Source organism: Alexandromys fortis, unplaced genomic scaffold (genome assembly GCF_014885135.2).
Source record: "Alexandromys fortis isolate MF-2015 unplaced genomic scaffold, M_Fortis_MF-2015_v1.1 scaffold_155, whole genome shotgun sequence".
NCBI classification, from domain to species: domain Eukaryota; kingdom Metazoa; phylum Chordata; class Mammalia; order Rodentia; family Cricetidae; genus Alexandromys; species Alexandromys fortis.
Genome location: NW_026068052.1, coordinates 519,686 through 539,614, shown reverse-complemented (window position 1 = coordinate 539,614; position 19,929 = coordinate 519,686). Strand labels below are relative to the sequence as shown.

General features: G+C 49.2%; 3 protein-coding genes across 5 annotated transcripts; 1 reads left to right on the top strand and 2 right to left on the bottom strand.

Moving 5' to 3' along the window:
- The first annotated feature begins 4,195 nt into the window (after nucleotides 1–4,195).
- Foxo4 (forkhead box O4) lies at nucleotides 4,196–10,212 on the top strand. Its single transcript, XM_050119689.1, has 3 exons — nucleotides 4,196–5,074; nucleotides 8,508–9,564; nucleotides 9,855–10,212. The coding sequence occupies exons 1-3, from the start codon at nucleotides 4,622–4,624 to the stop codon at nucleotides 9,860–9,862; spliced, it is 1,518 nt and encodes a 505-aa protein (XP_049975646.1). The 5' UTR covers nucleotides 4,196–4,621; the 3' UTR covers nucleotides 9,863–10,212.
- A 38-nt stretch (nucleotides 10,213–10,250) lies between these two features.
- Nucleotides 10,251–14,601, bottom strand: CUNHXorf65 (chromosome unknown CXorf65 homolog). 2 transcript variants are annotated; one of them, XM_050119693.1, is made up of 6 exons: nucleotides 14,463–14,601; nucleotides 14,257–14,343; nucleotides 13,918–14,052; nucleotides 12,652–12,720; nucleotides 12,019–12,185; nucleotides 10,251–11,863 (listed from the first exon to the last, which is right to left on the bottom strand). In XM_050119693.1, the coding sequence occupies exons 1-6, from the start codon at nucleotides 14,485–14,487 to the stop codon at nucleotides 11,771–11,773; spliced, it is 576 nt and encodes a 191-aa protein (XP_049975650.1). In that variant the 5' UTR covers nucleotides 14,488–14,601; the 3' UTR covers nucleotides 10,251–11,770. The 2 variants fall into 2 exon arrangements, with proteins under 2 accessions (XP_049975650.1, XP_049975649.1); XM_050119692.1 differs by lacking the exon at nucleotides 14,463–14,601 and having other exon boundaries at nucleotides 14,257–14,406.
- A 50-nt stretch (nucleotides 14,602–14,651) lies between these two features.
- On the bottom strand, nucleotides 14,652–18,829 carry Il2rg (interleukin 2 receptor subunit gamma). 2 transcript variants are annotated; one of them, XM_050119691.1, is made up of 8 exons: nucleotides 18,684–18,829; nucleotides 18,330–18,468; nucleotides 17,930–18,111; nucleotides 17,584–17,723; nucleotides 16,822–16,984; nucleotides 16,257–16,353; nucleotides 15,997–16,066; nucleotides 14,652–14,792 (listed from the first exon to the last, which is right to left on the bottom strand). In XM_050119691.1, exons 1-8 carry the CDS (start codon nucleotides 18,796–18,798, stop codon nucleotides 14,673–14,675), a joined length of 1,026 nt encoding a protein of 341 aa, XP_049975648.1. In that variant the 5' UTR covers nucleotides 18,799–18,829; the 3' UTR covers nucleotides 14,652–14,672. The 2 variants fall into 2 exon arrangements, with proteins under 2 accessions (XP_049975648.1, XP_049975647.1); XM_050119690.1 differs by lacking the exon at nucleotides 14,652–14,792 and adding an exon at nucleotides 14,804–15,662.
- Nucleotides 18,830–19,929: the final 1,100 nt, after the last annotated feature.

Sequence of the window (19,929 nt, the reverse complement as noted above, 5' to 3'; positions counted from 1 at the left end):
AGTCATGCAACCACAAGCACAAAATTAAAAAATATAAACCAAATTTATAGAGGCTCAGGAGGTACAAAGTAAATAAGTGATTTGTCAGGTTGGGCTAGTTAAGAAAAGTTTCTAGGAACACTCAAGTGTTGACATTTGAGTTGGAGATTTAAGGGGGTAATGGGCATGAGTTAGTAGAGAGGTGGACCTTTTCGAACAAATAGACCAAGGAGACAATGCAAGACATAACTCAAGCCAGGACAGATTCTTGCCCCACCCTACCATTTTTCCATCTCAGCAACTCTACATGATCTGACACCACACCTGCTTCAGTTAGAGGAGCGCTTCCTGTAACGTAATGCCCACTAGACTCTTGGCCATCAAATTTGATATTCACAAAGCACTTATTAAAGACTCTAGGTGGGGCTGTAGGAGGAAGAAGCATATGCAGAAGATGTTTACAGTCATTGTGAGCAAGTATTTCCCATCTCCCTATCCTAGATCTCATGTAGAAGCATATGGCCTTCTTTCTGTATGCAACAAAGGTTGTGCACAGGTAGGAAACAAATCAATGCTGGAGAAGGACAAAAGAATATGGAGGGGCTAGGAAATAGTTCAGTGCTCTGTGTGCATGCCTGAGGACCTTAGTTCAAATACTCAACATTCAGGTAAAAACAGGCCTTAAGGTATGCTTAGATACCTCCAGCTTTGTGAAGAAGGCAGACAAGAGAGTCTTCCTTGCTGGCCAATCAGTCTTGCTAAATCAGTTAGCTCTGGTTTAAAAAAATAAGGCGAAGAGTGAGTGATCAAGGAGGACACCTGACATCAACCTCCGGCCTCCACCCACATATATGCACAAATATGCATGCACGCACACACAAATATATGCACATTTTTTTAAGAATATGGCAAATCCAGCCCCTCCAAATGTTTCTTCCTCTTGCAGTCCCTCCTGGAGTCCTTGATAAATGCTTCATGAGTATCAAATTTGACGGTCAAGAGTCTAGCGGACAAAAACAAGATGGTTTCTCATAGCACGAGCAGGCTGATACCACCACATTGAAGGCCCAGGTGTCAAGACTGCTGAAATATCATGGTTGTGTCAACATTTTTCCTCACAGGAGGAGAATCTTTTTTTTTCTTCTTTTGAGACAGGGTTTCTCTGTGTAACAGCCTTTGCCCTGGAACTCACTCTGTAGACCAGGCTGGCCTCGAACTCACAGAAATCCACCTGCCTCTGCCTCCAGAATGCTAGGATTAAAGGTGTACAACACCACCACCTAGCACAGGAGGCAGAGAATCTTAACCTAACAGAAAATCAACTGGGCAGGTAAGACGCCTCAGTGAGTAAAGGCACTTGGCCCCAAGCACCTTACAACCTGAGATTGATCACAGGAACCCACATGGTGAAAGTAGAGACACCATAACACCACATACACACACACACACACACACATTTAAAAAACTTCATCGATGGCGAATGCCTCTGATCCCATCATTGGTTGCTGCAGCCAGCACAGCCTGGATGCCGAGACTGGAGGGCGGTGCTGGGATTGAGACACGGAGGCTTCTTTTCAGGTGGAAGAACAGCAACCTTTATTTTGTCCTGAACTAAAGCCTTTTATACCTCTACTGCTTCTGTGGAAACCCACTGGCCAGAATAAACACAAACATTCTTGTCAATTACAGAACACAGGAAGTTCCACTGTTGGTCAGGGGGAGTGAGGGCAGCTGGATCACAACAACTGGGGAGACTGAAGCAGACGGATCTCTGTGAGCTGGAGGCCAGCCTGATACATAGAGAGTTCCAGGACAGCAAAGGCTATACACAAAAAAAACCCTGGCTCAAAAAGAGCCAAAAGAAAAAAAAAACCCTATTTTTTTAGTTAACTGTATAAGTGCTGGGGGAAAGTCCTATTATACTAGGACTTGAAAGGTAGAAGCAGGGTGATCAACAGTTCAAGGCCAGCCTGGGTTTGTTACTTGAGATTCTGTTTCCAAAAAGCAAATGAGTAAGGAGAGGGAGAAAAGTATATACAACAACAATTCAAACAGTAAACAAGTTATAGTCTCTCTAGCCTTGCTATCTAGCAGAAAAATGGCAATATGACCAGGCAAAGAAAAGAGTATTTATTTAAAAGTTGTTAAATATCTAAGTGTAATATGTAATTCTTGATCTTTTTGTTTATTCATTTGGCCAAAGTTAACTGTGACCCAGAACTGAGATCACACAGACTTCTGCCCCCAAGGCCTCACAGTTTACCGTAAAAAAAAAAAAAAAAAAAAAACGGAGCAGCAGAAATGCCCTGCAGCTATAGAACGGGAGCTTGCCAGAGGTGCTTTAAAATGCACGTAGAGAACAACAAGCTATGCAGGAGGAAAACCTGAAACAATGGATGGGATTTTTCCCAAGATGGAGACTGGAGGGAGGGATGATAAGGACCATCAGTTTCCTTGACTTGATTGCTGAGATCACCAGCATTTTCATCTATAAAATGGATATAACAGCAGTATCCACTTTGCGTGGTTATGTGAGGAGTAAGGGATCTAATATTTGTGTGGTGGTTTGAATATGGATGCCCCCCACAGGCTCATGGGGACTGCTCTATTTGAAACTATTTGATCAGAAGAATTAGAAGGTGTGGCACTGTTGGAGGAAGTGTGTCACTGAAAATGCCACTTTGAACCCAAGCTGTGCCTACTGTCACACTCTTTCTCTAGATCAACAGACAAGGATGCAGCTTTCAGTTACTGTCCCAGAGCTGCATGGGCCACCATGCTCCCTTGATAATAATGGACTCCTCTGAAACTGGAAGCCACCTCCCAATTTTCATAAGAGTTGCCTTGGTCATGGTGTCTCTTTACAGCGATAGAACAGTGGCTAAGACAATTGGTAAAGTAATTAGAACAGTGACTGGTACAAGTTATATTTCGAATTACCAGGTGTTTCTTAGAAACAGACTGTAGCAGGGGTAATGGCAGTGTTAGGCTAGTAGGGGTGATGAATGAACAGAGCTCCAGTTAGGATGATGAAGCCATTTAAACGCAGAGATTGTTGGTGTTGGTTGTTGGGGGTTTGGTTTGTTTCGAGAGCTCAAGTTGTCCTGGAATTCACTATGTAGACCAGGTTGGCCTCTAACTCACAGATATCTGTCTGTCTCTGCCCCCTAAGTGCTGCAATTAAAGGCAAGCACCACTGTGCCAAAACCCTTAAACGCAATTATAATGCCTCCATTTGGGATTTGGAAGTAGCAAGTTACGGAACTGGAAAGGTGACCAGCAAGTGTGATTTGGAAGGCTGTGCACACCAGGACAGCTGCTAACCAAGGTTAAGAGTAGCAAGAGGATAGGGGAGTGGGTGCAGGAAGAGATTTCTTAAAGAGTTCAGTTGGGGATCTGTTGAATGGAAGCTGTTGAAGATCAGGAAAAGGAGACTATCAATATCTCAGAGGCCAGCAGAGCCGAGGGAGGAAACTGGCTAGAGATGCGTCCGTGAACTGCACACGGAGGATGGATGGGGGGGGGACCACCATCAGTTAACACCATTTGTTATGCTATACAAGTTCCCCCACTCACCTCCCCAGCGTGAATGTATCTTATTTTCTAATCAGTTCCCTACTTGTTGATACTCATTCGGCTTTTTATAGGGACAATACTTTTCATTTTGCTTTCTGAAGACGGGAAAGTCTAGCGCCTCTCCAAACAGTCACTTGGGGGACCCTGAAACTCAAAGGAGAGGGTGGTAAAGGAAGGAATGAGGAAAATGATTTTTAAGAAAAGAAAGAGAGTCCGGGACGACCTCTAATCATTAAAGTTCCACCTCCCCCATATCCTGCCACGCGCCGCGGTCCTGCAGCCGATATCGGGCTCCTGGTCGCAAGGTAAGACGGGAGATGTAGTCCTCGAGACCGACCTGGGTGGCACGACTGAGGAACTCGGTTTCCCAAGTGGCTCTCGAGGCGCGTGCGCAGATGGCTGCCCCGGCGAGTGGTAAACAGAGACGTCAGGCGGGGGCTGCTGCTTGGAGCAAAACAAAAGGGAAACCCGGGGGGCGGGGGGTGGGGGGGTCCGATAGGGGATTCTGTGCGGGAAAAAGGGAGGCTGGGGCTGCAGGAACCTTGACCCTATCAAGAGTGACCTGGAGGGAAGAGGAGGGGGGAGGGCGAGCCAGGGGAGGGACAAGTGACGCTAGGGAGCGGGGGCGTGGGGGAGGGCAGCGATCCGGGTGGAGGAAATTTGGGAGGAGTGTCCGGGGGGCAGCAACTTGAAAGGGGGTGGGAACTGCGCTGAGACGTTCGGTGATGGGAGCGCAATGTATGAGGGGATATGGTGCCTCAGGTTTAAAAGAGCAGGAAGCTGAGTGAGAGGGTGCAGAAAGTGCCTTCGCTAGGCGGAGGTTACAGGTGGTGCCTCAGAGTAGCGCTCTGAGGCTGCAGCCTGTAGTCGGGAAGGAGTTCGGAGAACTGAGTAGAACGGACAGTTTGGGGGTTAGAATCCTGCGACAAGGGAGAAGTTCTTGACTTTCTTAGAACTGGCAGGAATGTGCCTCCTGGCCCTCGATGCTTCCCCACTGAGGGGAGGCATGGTGAGGGACTGTGGCAGGCTCCACTGAACGCTGAGCTGCAGAGGTTCAACTCCACGCATGGATCCTGAGAATAAGAAGTCAGCCACAGAGGCTGCCGCGATCATAGACCTCGATCCCGACTTCGAACCCCAGAGCCGTCCGCGGTCCTGCACCTGGCCCCTTCCTAGACCAGAGCTCGCTACGGAGCCACCCGAACCGTCCGAGGTGGAGCCCAGTCTGGGACAGAAGGTACACTCGGAGGGACCCTCCGAACCGATCCTGTTGCCCTCACGGCTCCCAGAGCCGGCAGGGGGCCCCCAGCCGGGAATCCTGGGGGCTGTAACAGGTCCTCGGAAGGGAGGCTCCCGCCGGAATGCCTGGGGAAATCAGTCATATGCAGAACTCATCAGCCAGGCCATTGAAAGCGCCCCGGAGAAGCGGCTGACACTTGCCCAGATCTACGAATGGATGGTCCGCACGGTGCCCTACTTCAAGGACAAGGGTGACAGCAACAGCTCCGCAGGATGGAAAGTAAGTATGACCCTTACCTTCACGCCATCCACCCTTGGACCCCTCTGGGTACTCTCACTCCGGGGCCCCAGTTACCTCCTCTCCACTCCGTTGGGAAGCCCAAAGATCCACCTTCAATCTTCAGTTAGACAAACATTTACTTAGTACATAGTATATGCCACACTCTGAGCTTGAAGCGGGAGGATCAGCGATGAATAAGACACTGTCCCTGCTCTGAGGAAAATCGAATTCTCTACTCCCTCCTCAGCACTTTGGCTTGAGCTGCTCCAAACATCTATTCCCACAGAGAAGTCTTTATCCTATGTACAGCAGGAACTGTGTGGATTCTCCACCCGCACCTAGCCTTCCCTCCTCCCTCACCTCCCACCCAACACCTTTTGGTCCATTCCTGCGGGATTACTCGGATTCCCTGCTCGCCTTCCAATACCTCAGTGAACAGGAACTGTTAGAGGATTGCTCTGCCCAAGAGGGAGTGGGCGGTGAAGGGGGAAAAGAAGGGGTTGGTATCCACGAGGAAAGATAGCTGATACTGTGCACTAAGGAAAAAGACTGTGAGCTGCTATCTGCCTCAGTTTACCTTCTACTGCCGAAAATTCTTCCTCGTAAGGAACTATCCAAACTCTCGGGGAAAGTCTTTGTTGTTGAGGAATGCTACTCGTGAGAAAGGAGGTGTCGTATCGCTCTGATTTTAGAGCCTAGGTTGGAAGTTCTCGTGGTCTTTCTTGAAGAAACTGGGAAGATCGTAGATGATAACTGAAATTTGCCAGAGAAATGAGGCTCAGACCACACAATGAGGGAATCGGGGCGTTTAACCCATAGCAGAGCAGTGCCGTGTACTTCTGTAGGTGGTTAGGGTTAGCGTACCAAGTACAGGGGACAGAATGAACGGAGGAGCTCTCCGTAGATGTTAGAGCGAGGGAACAGATCTGCAGTATGCGTAGGGGCCAGACAGAACAGAAGATGGGACAGCTGACTGAGACCCTTGGCACTATTTCTGGGTAGACTGCCATGCCACAATCTCAGGCTCACAAAGAGCTCCCCTCCTTGGACCCAGCCTGCGCAGCTGTTTTTCTTTTCTCTTAGGTTAACTTTCCAGGGTAGAATGACCAGGAGTTAGTTGCTTGTTATACTGTGGGAGTAATCCCTCCTTATGATTTATGCTTAACACAGCCTTTATAGTTTATGAAATCTTTTTTTTTCTTTTGGTTCTGGGAACTGAACCCAGGGCAGCGCGGTTGCCACTAAGCTGAATCTATAACCTGTGAAACAATCCGTGAAATAATTTCAGAATTTTTTCATTTTGTTAGTCTCGGTGGCAGCTTAAGAATCTACATCTTGCATATGAGGAAATTCAGGCACTGGAAGTTAGGTGCTACTTTCAATGCCAGACCTAGTCAGGTGGGGTCTAGAGCTTCCAAAAGCCCCCCCCCCAGCAGGAAGCTTCACACTTCCCTGGTGTTGTGCCAAGGTCACTCCCACCCCACCAGGGGGCGGCACTCACTTGAACAAGAACGCTAAAGTTGGTGGCTTAGTGAGCAGTTATTCCCCCCCTCCCCCCCCCAATACACACACCTCAAAGAGTTCTAGGCACCTGGGAACTGACCTCTCCTACCTGCTTGTCCCAAGGTCTGACAGAGGTGATGTGGATGGAAAGGTGGCTCAGTAGTTAATCCTTGCACAGCACGTGTGAGTCTCTGGGCTTGACCCCAGCACTACCATACATGCACGCGCGCACACGCGTGCTCAGTTACTAAGAGTCGATGTGGATGGCCGGGCTCAGGGAGGCAAGAAGTCTTACCCTAAAGGACCCTGGCACAAGAAGCTGGTCAAGCCACGTTCTTCAAGACAAGGGTTACCATTCAGAGAGAAATGGTTTCTCTCTATATAGAGCCTCCGTTTCTTTCTTTTATTTATTTATTTATTGGTCTTTCGAGACAGGGTTTCTCTGTAGCTTTGGGGCCTGTCCTGGAACTAGCTCTTGTAGAACAGGCTGGCCTCGAACTCACAAAGATCCGCCTGCCTCTACCGCTGGGATTCTTCATGGTTCTTACCATGCAGCTTCCTCCTGAACTTATTTCTAAAGTAAAGAGCTCCATGTGGGAGGTCAAAAGACCTTTAAGGTGGAGGGATTATTAGATGACTGGGGGAGGGGGGACTGGGAAGGAGCTAGAGAAGTGATGGGAGGTGGGGCAGACAGCGTATACCAACCAGTAAAAGCAAGCAGCACCAGAGGCTCAAGAAGTATCAGTCTCCATCTTGCACCATGGACTACTAGGAGGAAAGGTATCTTTTTCTAAATGTCACCAGCGAAGCAGAGTAAATAATAGGTAGGTCCCAATACCCAAGACACCCAAGAACTGACAGAGCCTCAAGGAAAATCTCACTATAGATATTTAGGGGCTACCTACCAGTTAGACAAGTATTGATTATATATTGTGTACTTGATATGCTGTGGCCTTGACACTCTGAGGGGGCACTTTGGGAACAGTGGGACTGGGGTGGGGCATTGTCTGTACCTTTGGTATTTACAGTTGACAAGACTAATTACATGAACCCCTAAACCATGTCATTAGATTGGGGAAAACTGGAAAACAGATGAAAAATACTAGACAAGAAATTTGGGTATGGGGGATAAGCAAACACTTTTTTATTAAAAGGCATAAGATTTAAGCTTGGCCTCCAGTAGAATTTTGAGAGGGAAATGTCTTCCTAGGAAAGAGGGACAGAGAAATTACACCTCTTGAAAGTATTGTGTGTTTCCCCATTGGCAGAAAGAAGACTGGGATTTTTTTTTCTTCTGGTGTTTTGAGAAAGGGCCTCACTCTCTAACTCTGATTGTCCTGGAACTTGGATCTGTAGACCAGGCTGGCCTTGAACTCACAGAGATCCCCTCTCTGCCTCTAGAGTTCTAGAATTAAAGGCCTGGCTTGGGATCTCAGTCTTAGAGAGATATCTGGCTGACCTAAAGGGGTCTAGAGAAGAAAGGAGTACTAGCTGAACTGAACTTCTAGCCCTTTAAGCTTATTCAGAGAACCAGGTCATACCCAGGCTGGTATGGCCACCATCTTGTATCCTCTACCCAAGCCTGCACATCAGGAAAAGAATGGTACTATGGAATGCTTTTTCCCAACTGAGTCTATTTTTTCCAAGGTGGAGTACTCCCCTGTGCCCACCAACCCAACCCTACACCCAGAGATCTGAAAGGAGCTATTCTAGGGTAGATAGCTGCTCTCCCTGGAGAGTAGGTTGTTACTATGTCTCCCTGTAAGAAGTCTGGGGGAGACACTGAGCTTGGGAAATGTGTATTTCTCCCCTGATTTGACTTTTGAGTCTTCTGCTGCTGTGTCCCAGCCTCCCCTTAGATTAGACTACTGGCTACCAACCTCCCCTACACATACCTCATGCCTCTTTTCTACACCTCTGTCCCATCCAGAACTCCATCCGTCACAACCTGTCCTTGCACAGCAAGTTCATCAAGGTTCACAACGAGGCCACTGGCAAGAGCTCCTGGTGGATGCTGAACCCTGAGGGTGGCAAGGGTGGCAAGGCGCCCCGCCGCAGGGCTGCCTCCATGGATAGCAGCAGCAAGCTGCTCCGGGGTCGCAGCAAAGGCCCCAAGAAGAAGCCATCGGTCCTGCCAGCTCCACCTGAAGGTGCCACTCCAAGGAGCCCTCTAGGCCACTTTGCCAAGTGGTCAAGCAGCCCTTGTTCTCGAAACCGCGAAGAAGCTGATGTGTGGACCACTTTCCGTCCACGAAGCAGTTCAAATGCTAGCACTGTTAGCACCCGACTGTCCCCAATGGGGCCAGAGTCTGAGGTGCTAGCAGGAGAGGAAATGCCAGCCTCAGCCAGCAGCTACTCGGGGGGTGTTCCTCCCCCCCTCAGTGAAGATCTAGAGCTGCTAGATGGGCTCAATCTTGCGTCTCCCCATTCCCTGCTGTCTAGGAGCAGTCTGCCTGGCTTCTCGTTGCAACATCCTGGGCTTGCTGGCCCCTTACATAGCTATGGTGCCTCCCTCTTTGGCCCAATAGATGGGTCTTTGTCAGCAGGAGAAGGGTGCTTTTCAAGCTCCCAGTCTCTAGAGGCCTTGCTCACCTCTGATACACCACCACCTCCTGCTGATGTTCTTATGACCCAGGTAGATCCTATTCTGTCTCAGGCTCCTACACTGCTGTTACTGGGAGGAATGCCTTCCTCTAGCAAGCTGGCTACTGGAGTTAGCCTATGTCCTAAGCCGCTAGAGGGTCCAGGTCCCAGTAACGTGGTTCCCAACCTTTCTGTGATGGCACCACCTCCAGTCATGGCAGGGGCTCCCATCCATAAGGCCCTGGGGACCCCTGTGCTCTCATCTCCTACTGAAGCTACCAGCCATGACAGAATGCCTCAGGATCTAGATCTTGATATGTATATGGAGAACCTGGAGTGCGACATGGATAACATCATTAGTGACCTCATGGATGGCGAGGGACTGGACTTCAACTTTGAGCCAGGTATAGCAGCCCCTGATCACTACAGCATCTCTGTTCTTGAATGCTCAGCTAATTCTATGATCTGAGCCAGAGGGAGCTTTAGAGCTGATAACAGGCTTTCCTGGAGAGTCGGAGGGAGGATGGCATATTAGCATAGCATCACTTTTAAGTGGGACTTCCTGGCTCCTTATCACAGAAGGGGGAGGTGTGCAGAGGGAGGGGAGGAAGTGTCTGCTTGGTATAAGTCTGAATGGTGCCCCCAAATGAATCTTTTATCTTGTCCTCCGTTTCTTTTTTTTTTTTTCCAACAGATCCCTGAGTCACAACCAGAAGCTTTGTCCCCTGCTTCAGAGGTGGAGCCCGGCCTGTCCTTACCCACTTTTTCCCCTTGAGCCCTCACCTAGAATTTGGAACCCTGCTTTCTAGCTAGGGTTAGGAGGTCACACACATGAGTGCTGAGGGAATCATAAGGCTAAAGCTATTGCATGTAGGGATTGTGGAGGAGGGCGATGGGAGGAGAAAGGGGAGAGGGCGTGTTCTCACTGTGCCAATTAGGGGGCAATTGTGGCCCTTTCTCAGGAGCCATCATTGATTTCCCCGTTCCCACCTTCTAGGCCTTGTAGCAGGGGCTAGCAATGCTGTTAGAACTGTGAAGTCACCAGTGGCCTTATTACCCCTGCCTTTGGGAGCAGGGTTTTTTTTTTTTTTTTGGTAGAGAGTCTTACTAGAGCTGGGCCAGGCCAGGTTGGGCCTGGATTTTTATGCAGTGGGGTGGGGGGTGGGGGGTTAGGGAACCTAGAAGGGCCAAGTTTTGAGCACTGGAGTGGCTCACCAGGCCAAATCACTTTTGGAAGGATACAGATAACAGACAGGCTTTTTATAAACTTTTAAAGAAATATAAACACAAATATAGAGATTTTTTAACAGTGGTGAGGTGCTAGTAATGGGGAGAATGCTTTTTTTTTTCTTTCTGAAGGCTTTGGCATAGTGACATGATACAAACACTACAAATTCTAGGAGGGAGACACAGGAAGCTGGGGAGAGGTGGGGAGCAAAGGCGACTGGAGGGAAACCCTCCCTTTTGGACCAGGTCTAGAAAAAGTTGCATGCATATTTAGGTTAGAGTTTAAGGAAAGAAACCTAAGGCAAGCCCCTGCATCCTCTCCACTTGTGCCTAGAAGGTCCTGTTGTGGAGTGGGCACTCTGACTACCAGAGAGCATCCGAGGCCTGAAATTGGCTTAGGGCCTGGGAGGGGCGTGAAAGAAGGAAGGATTTAGGTTAGTAAAGTTAGGTACAGAGACCTCCCTGTTCAAGGCTTGGGACAGCTGTCCCTGCCCTTCTTCCCAGTCATGGACTGCCAGGGTTCTGTGGAAGACTGTGTGGTGGCAGGCAGGGCTGTGGAGAGGAACAGGGAAGGGGGAGCTTGGGGAGTTTGGCTGAGGGTCTGGGAAATGAGCAGGGATGGGGGGAATGTGGATCAGGTTTACTAGCACCTGCCAGAGAGGCCATCTGGGGCTCCTCCACCCCAGCCCCCAAGCAGCCCCTCCCCCTAGCGTCCTTTGCATTGTCCCCTCCCCCACCCCTGCTGTGGGTTCCCATCATTTCCTGTGTCAGCGCCTAGCCTACCCAGATTGTATCATGTGCTAGGTTGGAGTGGGGAAGTGTGTCAAATCAATAAATGAGTTCAATAAATGTCTATAATCAGATCTGGTTTCTGGTTTCTGCAGCCTTGCTGCCCCCCCTCCAATATAGGGGAGGGAGGCGGAAAAGCAAAGGGCAGTTAGTTGAAGGGCGGGTGGGGAGGGACTGCCCACAGGCTGGGAGGTGGGGGAATTTCAGCCTGGGAGGTAATGGAGTGTGGTGGGGGAGGGACACCTAACCCCAGCCCGAGTGGGCCGCCGCAAGATAGGCCTCCCCCGAGGGGAGGTAGTCTGGTTTGAGAAGACCCCACCCCCTTCTCTGGCCCTCAAAGGCTCATTGTATTAAAAGTCTAGTAACCAGACTTCACAGTCATTCCTCACCCCCCCACACCCCGCAAGTGTTCACTCCAGCCCTCTGTTGTCGCTCAGGTCCACCCTCAGCGTCCCTGGTGCCTGCAGCCTACTGAAGCCTTTGTGCAGATATGGGGAGAAGGAGTCTTTCTAGAAAAAGAAGGCCTCACATAAAATTCCACTAATTTCATGCTCTCCCCTGGTAGTTGCTGCTCTCAGCTGGTCATTTATTGAGTTAACGATGTCTCTTGAGAAAGTCTGCTCGAGTCTTATAGTATGGTCTGCGGGTGGGAGCCGGCCCATCTTCATCTGATCGTCCAGCTTTAGACTAGAAAAGAGAAATGAAGCTATTAATATCGAGGCTCTGCAGGAAAGGTTTCTACTGTCTAGGGCCGAAGGAAGGAGAAGAGAGGTTGGAGTCAGGTGATGAACATAGACATGAGATTTAGACAGGAAATTCTGAGGGGTCGGCAGGGCACAAACCTTCTGTTGACTGCTTTGACTAGCGCCCTGCTGGGTTCCACCACCCTTGGAGGATCTTGCTGGAAGATTTACGGAGGATTCCATGGCTGCCAATCTCTTAGCCTCTAGAGTTCTAAGCATCTTTATTCGGCTTCTCTCCAGGAAGTCACATTGTGTGCGCAAGGACTCTAGAAAACAAGAAAAAGCAGCATCACCTCTGAGGAAGAGATATGGAACCCACCATGACCCTCCATCATTCCGTTGATTAGTCAGGGTAACTTGACCTACAGAGGAAGTGAGGAGAGGGTGGTGTTTGGCTGGCTCCCACAGGTGGTTGGGAAATGGAAAAGACGACAAGGACATGGGGGAAGGAGTGACATGTATAGTTAGTTTAAACTAGACAACCCCCTAAAGAGTTGACCTAGACCCTTGTCCCCCTTTTCCTAAGCTCCTATGATCCCACCTACCCCAGTGTGCTAGCCCCACCCCTACATTCATACCCTCCCTTCCCTGATAGACTTCTCCACATCCAGCCTCGGCTGCCTTTAACTCAAAATCCTCTGGAGTACCAGGGTTACCAGTGTTGGTACTATGCCCAGCACACAGCTACATACACAACTTCCTATGCCCTTCCTCCCCCATCACATGCCTTACCAACTAGTTCAGGTTCTGGATTCTTCAAGAGGGGCACAACAGCTTTGTAGGAATTCTCGATCCTGGTGCCTGTAAACATAGCATTGTGCTATTTTCAGCCCCTGAGACATACCAAGTTTCTATCCTTTTTTTTTTGGTTTTTTGAGACAGGGCTTTTCTGTAGCTTTGGAGCCTGTCCTGGAACTTGTTCTGTAGACCAGACTGGCCTCGAACTCACAGAGATTCGTCTGTCTATGCCTCCCTAGTGCTGGGATTAAAGGCATGCACCACCACTGCCCAGCAAGTCTCTGACTTTTTGAAGCCCATTATTTCAGGATTCTTCACTAAATATTTACTTGAGCTCATGCACATTTCCCTCCCCTTTGGCATAAACCTACAAGAACCGTAGGATGAAGTAGGGTGACATGGTATATATATGAACCTAACCTACTGCCATCAAAGCAATGTCCCTTCTTTGAGCTGATTAGACATGGTCAATTTGGATCTGGTTAAGGATACCCTATTTTATTTACTAATATGTTGTGGGGGGGGGATAGGATTTCATATAGCCCAAGTCCACTTTGAACACCCAATGTTCCTGGCTCCAACCTGTGGGTGTTTTCTGAGGCAGTGTCTTGCTATATGGCCCAAGCTGGCCTCCAACTCTCAATTCTCCTTACCTCAGTTTCTAAAGAATGTATTTATGTTGTGTGGTGGTGCACACCTTTGATCTTAGCACTTGGGTAGCAGGGGCAGGCAGGGAACTAGGGAACTCTGCGAGTTCCAGGACAGCCAGAGCTGTTACAGAGAGAAACCGTGTCTCAGAAAAAGAAAAGAAAGAATGTATTTATTTTGAGGCAGGGTCTTATGAAACCCAGGCTGTCCTCACAGTTGCTGTATGGTTAAAGATGACCTCAAACTTCTGATTCTCCTGTCTCCACCTCCCAAGTGCTAGGATTATAGGCATGCTCCACCACATAGAGTGTGTGCTGGGGATGAGACCCAGAACTTCATGCATGCTAGGTGAGCACTCTGCCAACTCAACTGAGCTACATCCCAGCCAGCCCTGCTTTATGTTTGTTGCTGTTGGCTTGTGTGTGTGTGTGTGTGTGTGTGTGTGTGTGTGTGTGGTGTTTGGAATGAGATCGTGCTATGAAGCCCAGGCTGCCCTGAATTGAATTTACAATCCTTCTGCCTTAGTTCCCCCGAGTGCTGGGATTACAAGAGAAAGGGGCCTTATTTTAATCCCTTTTGAGGGACTCTATGGCGAATACCCCAAGCCTCTACCTGCTGCTCCACGCTCTACTTTACAAACGTAGTAGGTATTTCGTGCTGTAAGGAATTTGCTGGCGTAGTCCCCAGGTGTCTTTGTCAAGAAAAATAACTTCATGGTCCCAGTTTCATCACACAAATCGATGGTGTCTAAAGGAAGGCCACGGGGTAATTGAGACAAGTAAGGAGAGAGAACGCGAGTAAAAAGGGCTAGTGACCCAGTATAGAATGGGTTGGAGTTGAGGAGGGCCCAGGGATGTGAGGATAGCTCTTGTTGCTGGGAGGAAAGTTTAGATGCCGGAGTCAGCTTATGGCTTCTGACCTTCAGCCGCTGCTCCTCCCCAAAGTACTTACCTGTTTTACGCAACCCCATTTTCTTTCTAATGTAATGTAGCAACAGGAGAATGGAGCAGTTGCTGTTGACCAGAAACTCTTGGTTATCTAGAAGAGATGGGACACAGGTATGCGGGCCCTTCTCTGGGTCCATCCCCTCTGTGATCTCTGCCGTCCTCAGCCCTCCCCAGGTCCATGCCCAGACTTGCTCTGTGCTTGCCCCTCACCTCCATGTTTGATGATGATAAACATGCTATCAAGATCATCTCACTCTTCAAAGATCTCCTGGTGAGTCATGCAGAGGGCAGGTGTTCTAGTGGCCCCAGGCAGCTGAGAGTGCCCATAGGGTTGGATGACCAAAGGGGCAGGTGTTTCTTACAAGGTGAAGAAGGCCCAGACCGGGCAGACAAGAGAGTGCTTTTGGCAGCTAGGGATGATCAGCATCTGGAGGGGTGGGGTCTGAGGCTGCAGCTGGAGGACTGTGAGGTCAGAAGGGGCACACAGACTAGGTGAAATGTGACCAAGAGGCGAAGACACTGGCTGGGAACTCTGAGGAGCTGGAACAACACGGCAAATTCAACTCTAAACTGGCCCCCAGAATAAGCCCAGAAATTTAGCAGAGAAAAGTAAGTTAGAAGAACAGTCCTCCCTTTAGTTACTTTGTAGCGCTCTTGCTCCTGTAGTGCCATTGTCTTTTTTTCCCTGCCCTTACACCATTCCTCCCAACTCCGTGCTTCCCCTGCTTCCCAACCCCACAACAGACATTTCTGATGATCATTGGTAGAAACTTTATTTCTTGTTGGTTCCCGAACAATTGAATGGTAGGTGGGAAAGGGGAGAAAGGATCCTGTAACAGAGAAGGGCCATGCTGGGCATGGTCGTACATGCAGATAACCGGAATACTCTGGAGGCTGAGGTGGGAGGGTTGCCTGAGTTATAGGCCAACCTAGCCTACATAGTGAGTCCCCAGCCACCCAGGGCTATAGGGTAAGACTGTCTCCAAAAACAGGGGAAGGTGCCAGAAGGGGGTGGGGGTGGGGCTTGCGCAGGGAAAGGGGGCAAGGGGCATTTCTCAAGTAGGGCATATTGAGTGGACGAGCAGCTCCATGGGGGAATGAAATTGAAATTTAGTCACAGGGAGGAAGCAATGGGCATTGGATTCAGACTGGCAAGATGAGCAAGGGGGAAGTTAGCATCACTTAGGGTGAGAGGACCCTGAGGTTCCATCAAGGGATTGAGTCTTAAGCTTCAGGCTTCAGAGAATAACATGGAGGAGGCCAGTAGGGGCTATGCAGACTGCAAGGAGACCCTCCAGGCCCCTCTCCTAGGGCCCCTCCTTTGGGAGGAATCTCACTGACGAGGCAGAACCGTTCACTGTAGTCTGGCTGCAGACTCTCAGTCAGCCCTTTAGACACACCACTCCAGGCCTAAAGACAGATATCCCCAGGTCAGAGGTCAATTAGAGGCAGGAAGCAAAAGACCCATACTTGGGGCCAAAGGAGCCCTCACAACTCTGCAACCATTGTGATTACAGAAAGGATACCCAAGTTCCAGGGCCCCTAATACCACAGTTGCCATCTGCATCACAAATCTCTTTTGCTCTGTCTCTCTGCCTAGCCCACCCTCCACTTGGTCAGCCACATCCTGATGATGCAGACCCTCTCCTGCCTCCACTCTGCCCCCCTCACAGTCTGTCTCACTAGCTGCTAGCTGGCAGTTGGCAGCTGATAGCCTGCAGTATGCGTATGGCGGTGTTCTCACCGAAAAGTTCCCGTTGTATTCAGTAACCAGATCCTCTAGATTCTTGATGGTGGGAATTCGAGGCATTGCCCTGAGCAGAAAGAGGGGGGAGCAGAAGCATTAAATTAAAGCTCCTTTATGACCGTGCATTCAACTGGTCAGCGTGGAACCTATAGCTTCCTCTCCAAGCCCTCATCATAGCTCTTGATGCTCTCCCTCTGCCAATCCTGAAATAACCCCGCCACCCCCCACCTCATTTTCAGGGCTTCCTGAACTCTCACCGTTCCAGCCAACAATACACAAAGATCAGGGTAATAATCAATCCCATGGAGCCAACGGGGATGAGCACAGCTTCCAGGGCAAACACGGAAGGATTCTCTGTAGAAGAAAAGGAAAGGAAAATGAGCCTTGCGTTTGTGGCACTCATAAGACATGGATGCCAGGCACCCTGCCAAACACACTCCTTATGCTTACTTTCTCCACAGCTCCTGAAAGGGAGGAACAGTGTTTATCTACATTTTACAGACGGATAAACCAAATCAAAGAGGTCAGCCCTGATCCAAGGGCATCTCCACTATGCAGATTCTATGGAATGCTGTCCAGACCTCCTACACATTCCATATTCCCTTTGAGCACCCTTTGGCCTCCTTGGGGAGCCACTCGCCTACTCTGGCTGCACCCCTTCTCATCCCTACACAGAAAACGCTGCTTCATAATTGAGTTTGAACAGTGGGTGGAGGTAGAGGCTTAGGAATAGCGAGATAAAGCAAACAATAGTGGTAGTGTGTTACAAAGGTTGGGATACTGGGTTTATGATTTAGGGGTCATGTATTTGGGTCACTTTACCCTTTGCTGTTTGGCTTCCCCAGTGAATAGGTTGGCTCCATTTACTCCAGTGTTGAGCACTTCCACAGAGTGGGTTAAAGCGGCTCCGAACCCGGAATGTGTACAGTTTCTGCCCATCCACACTAGGCAGGGAGAATCTAGGGTTCTGATCCACTATTTGTTCCTGGGGAGAAGAAGGATGGGGGAAAGATGGTTGTCTATAAAGGAAGAGAGAATGGAAACATTCTTGCCTATACCTTAATGTCATCTTCTGATTCTTCCAATTTATCTTCGGGTTCTTCTGACTTCTGGTTCTTTCCAGTTCCAGGAAAACAAAACAAGAAACTGGTTCTGGTTCCTCCCAGGTCTACTTCGCTTCTTTCCTGACTACTCACAATGCGCTGGTCCCTTTTCTAACTTGGCTCAGAAGTGGATCTCCCCTCCGGAGCCACTCACTGTCTCCCTCATGTCTGCATCAGGAAGAGGACGGGTGGGAGAGTCAGAGCGAAAGCTCACTGGCGGTGGTAGAAGAAGAAATGAAGCCAGGCGGTGGTGGCACACGCTTTTGACCCCAGCACCCAGGAGGTAGAGGCAGGTGAATCTCAGTGAGTTCGAGGCCAGCCTGGTCTCGGAAAACCAAAGGCAAAAAGAGAAAGTATGGCTAGAGGAGCTGGGAGGCAGAGAACTGGAGCTTGGCATTAGGTCCTTCTATCTGGCTAGTTGAGTCCTTTCTCCTCTCTTGCTTGGCCTTAGCTACCGCATCCACACCCGCAAGTCTCTCACCGTCCAGCTTCGATCTCTGTCACTCCGGTACTGCACCAAGTGCTGCAAACAGTGTTCCGTGTATGTGCTTTTCCAGCTCAGCTCTAGCTGGGATTCACTCAGGTTGTAAAGTGTTAGATTCTCTGGAGCCCATGGGATCACTGGAGATATGTGTGCGTGTGGTCATTGCCCTGGCCTAGACAAGTCAGGATCTTGGAGGTAATTCTCCTTATCCCTCCCCCTCCCCCATCCCAAACCCCTATCTTCTCCCTCCTGCCCATGGCCAACAACGAGGAAGGAAAAAAAAATCCTTAAAGTTCAGTGCCCTCAAACTCCCTAGCCTCTTGGTTACTTCTTTCCTGATTACCAAGATTCTGCAGGTTTAGCTTCTGTTCAGCCTGCCTCTGGGGTCTCCGGGGGTCCTGGAGCTGGACCACAAATGTCTGGTAGAGCTGGATCTCCTCTTTTTGTATCTGACAGCCGGAAGTAATCTCTTCTGAGAACAGATAGTGGAGACACTCCCGGAATTTATTATCAGATCTCTGGTACCTAGAGAACAGTTATAAGAAAGAAGGATGATGGGGCAAACGTGGGCGCTGCATACATCCATAGCCTAGCCTCATCTCATGGGAACTGACAACTTAGCCCATGAGAAACCAGTATGGTGCCTGAGAAGCTGGCTACCCTCTTTTTGGATTCCCATGCAGTCTCTCTCAGCTAGTCCACCTTCTTTTCTTTCCTGTGCTACCCACCCTCCCTTCTCATACCTATAGTGCAGAGTCAGGTTGGTTGGCTGGGGCTCAGAACTGCTATTCCAAGTACAATTCATATACTCGACATTGAACACAAAGCATTGGACCTCTGGAAGGGGCCGAGGAGGAACACTGATGTGTCCATGGAAGAAACCTAATTTGGGAACAAAATGAAGTAGGGGAGTAGAAGAAAAGAAATCTTGATCAGGAGAAGCAGAGTGAGGCAGAGAGCCCTTCCCCAGGCCCTCCCCCACTCTACTCTTTAGAGTCATTATAATGGCCACTATCAGGCTCCAGATTTTTTCCATACAGTCCTTTCCCCATAGCCTTTCTCCTTTCAACAACCCCCTCTGGTCCTAGATTTCCTACCAGTTTTGGTGTCTTCATTTCCACTGGGCATGAGAACCTTGGAGCTCCACCCTTCCCCTAGCAGGAGCAGCTGAAGCAGTAAGAAGGATCTAGGTGGCAATAATAGTTTCAACATGGCGCTTGCTCCTCTTTCTCTCGGTGTAGTGGTGTAGTCTGTGTGGTTTGAACTGGTTTCTGAAAACCCCGCCCCACCCATACATTTCCTTTTGTCGTAGCATCCGGTGGAAAGAACCTTAGAAACCACGTCTGTGGGGGGTGGGGTGGTAAATGAGTTCAGTGATGTAGGCTAAGTCCTCTGGGAGATTGGGTTCTGCTGCAAGGTGACATTAGGTCAAGATTAATACTTGATCAACAACAGTGTCGCAGAGTTAAGAATCTTCAGGCCACCTAGGTCAAAGAAGGAGCTGCTGAATCCCCACCCCCCACTACACTCCAATTACCTTCCTCCATCACTCCATCATTCCCAATCACCTTCTCCACTAAGTTATCTTTTAGAGTAGAGGGTCTGAACACCCCTCATTCTGTGTTATGATCCTTCCTTGACTAAGTCACCCTTAAACCTCTATCAAAGTTCTACAGTCTTGGGAGGATGGGAAATGCTGGCTTGATTCATGTGGGCACATATATAGCTGTCTTTCCTCTGACCTAACCTGAACTAGAATAGCCACCCCTGGCTGTTGCTTGAGCTTGGTCCCTCTTAACACTGCTAGAGCTGGCTTCTCAAATGAAGGAACAGCAGTACTAGCTTCAGGCTCCTCCATTCCCTGCACATCTGCTTCTCTTCCTGTCTTTCCTGTCCTGGCTAAAGGTATCATCACCTGCCAAACTTGAAACCTCAGGATCCTCTTCATATCCCCCTTCTCTCCCATGCTGAGAATCCAATCAGCCCTGGTTCTGTGGTATTTCTCCCAGAAGTTTCCTCTTTTCTGGTACCACAGCCACTGCACTAAATCAACCTCTCATTACCTCTAAGTCATGATTATCCCTGTCCCCTTTCTAAAGGGCCTGCTCTCTATCTAGTCCATTCTTCATTCTGTGGCTAGATTTACCTTCCCTCAAAGCACAGGGTTGATTAGAGAAGCCATTTACTAAAATTGTTTATCCAGCCAACATTTATTGAGTCTTTATTATGTGCTAGGTACAGTGTTTATGTTCTGAGAACATAGGACAAATAAGATGTCATCATTTTAGAAGCTCATAGATAAGTGGGAGAACATATAAATAATACAATCTACTGTAATGAGTT

What these genes read in the sequence shown, in the direction of transcription:
- Foxo4 (XM_050119689.1), top strand. Translation starts at nt 4,622, where the DNA reads ATGGATCCTGAGAATAAGAAGTCAGCCACAGAGGCTGCCGCGATCATA. An exon ending in ACAGCTCCGCAGGATGGAAA is followed by an intron (nt 5,075 to 8,507) that starts GTAAGTATGACC and finishes TGTCCCATCCAG; the next exon opens with AACTCCATCCGTCACAACCT.
- CUNHXorf65 (XM_050119692.1), bottom strand. Translation starts at nt 14,389, where the DNA reads ATGGACCCAGAGAAGGGCCCGCATACCTGTGTCCCATCTCTTCTAGAT. An exon ending in AATGGGGTTGCGTAAAACAG is followed by an intron (nt 14,053 to 14,256) that starts GTAAGTACTTTG and finishes GCCTTCCTTTAG; the next exon opens with ACACCATCGATTTGTGTGAT. An exon ending in TCCAGAACCTGAACTAGTTG is followed by an intron (nt 12,186 to 12,651) that starts GTAAGGCATGTG and finishes CTTGTTTTCTAG; the next exon opens with AGTCCTTGCGCACACAATGT.
- Il2rg (XM_050119690.1), bottom strand. Translation starts at nt 18,798, where the DNA reads ATGTTGAAACTATTATTGCCACCTAGATCCTTCTTACTGCTTCAGCTG. An exon ending in AACCTGACTCTGCACTATAG is followed by an intron (nt 18,112 to 18,329) that starts GTATGAGAAGGG and finishes ACTGTTCTCTAG; the next exon opens with GTACCAGAGATCTGATAATA. An exon ending in GGGAAGCCAAACAGCAAAGG is followed by an intron (nt 16,354 to 16,821) that starts GTAAAGTGACCC and finishes TTTCTTCTACAG; the next exon opens with AGAATCCTTCCGTGTTTGCC.